At 35.9% G+C, this 5,273-nt stretch overlaps 1 protein-coding gene across 6 annotated transcripts in view; it reads right to left on the reverse strand.

The window, feature by feature from the left end:
- Positions 1-5,273, reverse strand: part of LOC106460125 (peroxisome biogenesis factor 1-like) — a 125,277-nt gene that overhangs the window by 66,421 nt on the left and 53,583 nt on the right. For all 6 annotated transcript variants that reach the window (XR_002610761.1, XM_022387113.1, XM_022387103.1 and 3 more), the window contains 3 exons: positions 2,549-2,726; positions 836-1,026; positions 441-575 (listed from right to left, as the gene is read on the reverse strand). Coding sequence is in view for 5 of the 6 variants with exons in the window: in XM_022387113.1 (XP_022242821.1) it covers positions 441-575; positions 836-1,026; positions 2,549-2,726 (504 nt within the window). In the remaining variant the exon portion in view is untranslated. The remainder of the gene's footprint in view (positions 1-440; positions 576-835; positions 1,027-2,548; positions 2,727-5,273) is intronic.

Here is a 5,273-nt window from a genome sequence, read left to right on the forward strand (position 1 = left end):
CTTCAAGTGGGTTCCTTATCATCATAATGTCGAAAAATGGTCATTAACAAAGTGAATAATCAGAACATAGAAAAATATATACATTTTAATTACAAGTCACTCCTTCAGAACTTTTGTTCTGTTGGCTTATTATGTTTTCATATGATATCAAAATCACAACCACCCAAATTTCTTTCAATGAACAAACAAACATGATCAAAACAGCACAACTTAAACACAACTCAAATGATACTTATTTAAAGTGTCTGATCATTTGCTATTGTATCGTATACGAAAAAAACAACTTCTCCCTAATAATGAAATAACATTTTGAAAACTGAAGAATGGAAAGACCAATAGAAATAAAACTAAGTTAACTAGACACCTGTCTTCAGTAACCTCAGTTTCATTTTACTTTATCATTGGAGTAAAAGTCCAATAATCATGAACTGTGTTCATACTTTTATACTAATGAAATGTAATCCAAATTCTTTGGCCACAGTTCCCGCTAACAATGTCTTGCCTGTTCCAGGAGCTCCAAACAACAAAATTCCAGACTGTGGTTTCAGTGGGCATGCAGCAAACAGGGATGGATACTGAGAAGTAAAATAAATGTTTATGTCAAACTAGAAAGGTTTTATATTAAAATTATAATAAAATATAATTAACTTTGATTTTCAGAAATGTCTTCACAATTCAATCACCACAAAGTATTGGAAATATTCTTAAGTTAAACTTCTAGACATAATTTATCATGCTTTTATACTGTATGATTTCATTATAAATAATGTTAAACACACAATATCAACCTCACAATATGGAAATAAAAACACTAATGAAAAAAAATGCAACTCACTTTCACAGGCCAAAGAAGCATTTCCTTTAATGATTTTTTTACTGAGTTTAATCCTCCCACATCATTCCACCCTTTATCACCCCCAGTATGAAGGTTTAAATCCCGTAGAGACAGTGGAGAAAAGTCATACAGAGCTGCTTGAAAGTCTGCATCAGTCAAAACTGCTTCTGTTTCATCTTGAACTTTATTATCTACATTTTTTAAGTATTATAAGTATATTAAATAAACTGTAAACAATATTACGAAAAAGTACATATTATATTACATCCAAAATAATAAATAAAATTAGACTTATAAATACTAATTAATTGAAAATTAAAGTCCTCAAAATGATGCATGTAATTAAATGATGCCCCAACAATTATAAATACTCATATGATTAGAATGTCAAGACAACTACTGGTTAGTGCAAAGTAGAACTGGGAGATTTAACCAATTACCTATGACAAGCGATTACATCGATTAGTGCCAGGTAACCTAATCAATTAATAAAAATTATGATTAAATCAATTAATGTCATGAAAATAATCAACTAATCAAAATTAGTGTTTCCAATTATTACTATTTTTGATTATTCTAACAACTGATTAATTGAATAACGATTAAACCTATTGTCACAAAAATAATGAAAATTAGGATTTTCAATTATAATTATTTCCAAATATACCAACTACCTAAGTAATTGCAACACTACCATTATGTTTGTTTGTTGTTAAGTGTAAAGCTAAATAATAGGCTATCTGTACCCTGCTCACAACCGGTATCAAAACTCAATTTTAGCATTTTAATTGTCTATTTTAGTTCAAGTTTGTTCAGCTTTGTGATATGGTGGTCTTGGGTTTGATTATAATTGCCACCAAACTAGCTTACCCTGTCTTTATTAAGGCAAAGCTACTACAGCTATCTGCCACTGTTACTAATTTTGAACTTCTAACTAGAGAGAAGGCAACTGGCTGGTAACAATCACAGTCAACTCTTGCATACCATGGTTTGAGGAACACTGAACTAGTTGATTAATCAAATGTAATCAATTAATGGGCCCATCCATTAGTTGAATGGCAAACATCACTAAACATCTAACTTTAGTGCAAATTAATTTTTTTATTTTACAGTGTGTTTGTGTGTTTTGTTATAGCTGTCCCATTGAGGGACTTTTTTTTTAGGTATAAACAGAAAGTATTTGAACAATATACAATATCCATTCTTGTTTCATCTTGCATATATATAATATATATACACACGCACACACACATATTAAGTATCCAATTTTGATTTTGTTCTATTAAACAGACAGATGAATAAATACATAATGTCTTAATCTTACCAAAAAGTAGCTTGAATAAAAACTAGTTTTAACTCTATCTACAACATTAGTTATATTGTGAATTAAACCTTATTGTAATTGACTAAATAAAAAGCAACAGGAATAAACCTGTGTAAAGAGTTCTGCAAAAATCAAAACAAAAAAACTTATGTTGTGGGTTAAGCTAACTTTTTACTACCAGTATGTCCCAGTTGACTTAACATAAAATGAGTAGAATAAAATAACATCAGCAGTGTTGTCTAATATATATAAATGATATTGTGAGTTGAGCAAACGTTTAATTATGTGAAGGTTGACTTATAGAAAAAGTAAATGGAATTAAATAGTACAAAAAGTGTAAGGTTATGGGTTGAATTTTTAGCCTCTTAACTATGTCCTACACGACTTACCAGAAATTGAGCGAAGAAAAGCAGCATGTGTAGCTCTATCTACAATGATCTCTAAATCCTGGGGTAAACATCCTTCAGTCTTAGAAGCAACAGTAGCTAAGTTAACCGTTTTCAATGCATCAGCACAAAGATATGTCTTGAACAAAACAATGGATTCTAAAATTTCTTTTCTCTGCTCCTGTTGATGAAATACAAGTAACTTTATGAGCTTTGTTCAGAGGAGGGTATTTAGTTTAAACATTGATGTTAACATTATCTTAAATTGAAAATATATTTCCAATAATTCTTACCTCCTCTCACACAACAGCTATTACTAAACTGCTTGGGTTTCCTTCCTTTGTGCATCTAAGCATTGATCTGATTTTTTCTCACTTGCTCCAATCTTTTATTCCCCACTTAACTGCCCTTGGTGATATGTCACTTGACACTCACCACCTATGTTAATGTGCCCTCTATCCTGATATTGTATATAAGCACCTTAATCAGATAATATTATCACTTTTTCGAGATTGACCTAATCTGCAGTCTCTAACACAGTCTCTTAGTGGGGAGAAAGGGCAGGAGAGTGTGAAAGGAGGTAAGTATTATTGGAAATACATTTTCAATTTAGGAAAATGGTAACTTCCAAAACATATTTACCTCCTCTCACACTACAGCTAGAATTCCCCATTAATAAACTGGAGGGGCCAGTGAGGGCATTATCCATACATTAGATTGTGGGCATGCCAACAAAAAATTAGCACCCTAGTAGGGGAACCACACCACATCCAGAACAGGAATGCTCTTCATCCAGAATTTATGCTTTGCGGGTGAATTTAATATGATTCATCATCACCACTGGCCAGGCCCCAACCATGTAGCTGAGGTTCCACTACTCGAAGTTGGAATTATAGGGCCATGGTCCCTAAATCACACATTGGTGGCTAGGGCATTTGGACTGCAGTATATATATTTGTGAGTGGATCCCAACCTGTAGACATAGAGTGATGCCTTCCAAGCTACTGGAATCACGACAAGAAGGTAAGCAACACAAAAGTGTACAAACCCTCTCTTTAACCTGAAGAAGTCCAAAAGGCAACACCCCAAACTCGAAATGAAAGGATCCTGTATGCCATACTCAACCTGAGGAAACAGAACTCACCTGGTCTGGAATTATGAACACTCATCCTCACTCCCCAACCATGTGGACAAGGTAAATTCCAACTGTCCCAGGAATTATGGGGAGGACATGGAACAAACTGTGCTCAAACAAGGACCCAGGATGGGATCACTCTGCATTCGGAATTATGAGGAGACAATGGACCCTCTTCCATGAACAATGTTCTGAAGCAATACTGATCAAAAAGAATGGCCACACTCAACCCAACTGGATAGCCAAGCATCAAATCTGAACCAGTATTATGAGAGTAGGCTCCCACATTAGCTGGTGCCTCTCCCACTAGCATCTGGGAAAAAACATCCAGGTTCCCGGGTGGGAGGGCCCCAACTTCACCCTTGTCTCCAAGAGTGGAGGAAATTTACTTGAACCCTCCAGAAGAATAACCCCTGTCCACCACCCCAGTGATTGGGAACTGGGTATGGTAATGCATACTGGAGAGTCCTGAGTAACAATTCTTGGAAACAGTGCAATAGGTGAACCAAGTTCCCTGTATTTTTAAAAGCAAACAAACCCTGATTTATTCAATCTGATGATCAGCAAGGATGGGCAGGATTCCCTTATGCTTTACTTATGATAGTCCATGAGAGGCAGTCCAGCATAGTACAGTAATACCACCTGGTCTGCCTCTAGGTGGTCTTATGGAACATCTCACTTTTACAGAGCCTGTCGAAATCTAGATAAAGTATGTTATGTTAATGGTTGCTAGCATGGATTTGGTTTGATAAAAGCATACCTGCCCAGGCAACACTCACCACAGAGTGGGATCCTGTGAAAAAGAGGTAAGGGACTCTGGAAAGTAAAGAAGAGATAAGATTAGAAATGAAGATACTCACCCCTCTTTATAATCTAGCGGATATGATTAAGATAGCTACAGGGGGTAGTCAAAAACCCTAAGACGAAGATACTGCCAGATCAAGCAATAACGTGAGATAAAAGTATTGAGGGAGGTCCACATACCAGCCTGCACAATGTCCTCCAATGGGCAGTTTAACCAGTCTGCTAGGGACATAGAAACGTGACGATTCTGATGAGACGTGACATGCAAAAGTCTCCTCGCCTCCAAAGAGAGCCCAGAATAAGCAATGTGGATCAATTTCCATACCCAGCTCGACAAAATAACCATGGATAAATCCCAGGAAACTGAAGGATCCCAATGAATAAAAATTCATTTCATTGCACCTAGAAAGGTGTGAGTGTAGGCAAAATAACACTGGACATAACAAATGATCTCATGTGCAATCATCCCAAAGGAATGAAGGATTTGAGTGATGCCCACATCCCCAAAAGAGAAAGAACCTTCCACATAGTGAGAGAAGGAGATGTGAGTAAGAGTCGTACTAACTGTTGCATAGCAAAGATCCAGATGAGTGTTAGCTGAACTTGACTGAGACACATGTTGAAAAATACACCAAGCTCTGATAATAAAGCCTGCTTTGGCTGCTTCTGAAAGTAGGATCTGGATGTGATGTTCAGCCAACTGATGAGATAATGCCAGCCGTAACTAGTCACCCATTTAATAGTGTGTGCACAAGCCTAAGGAATGGAGGTGATGAGAAAAAGCTCATA

This window comes from Limulus polyphemus, unplaced genomic scaffold (assembly GCF_000517525.1).
Source record: "Limulus polyphemus unplaced genomic scaffold, Limulus_polyphemus-2.1.2 Scaffold32, whole genome shotgun sequence".
NCBI lineage: Eukaryota > Metazoa > Arthropoda > Merostomata > Xiphosura > Limulidae > Limulus > Limulus polyphemus.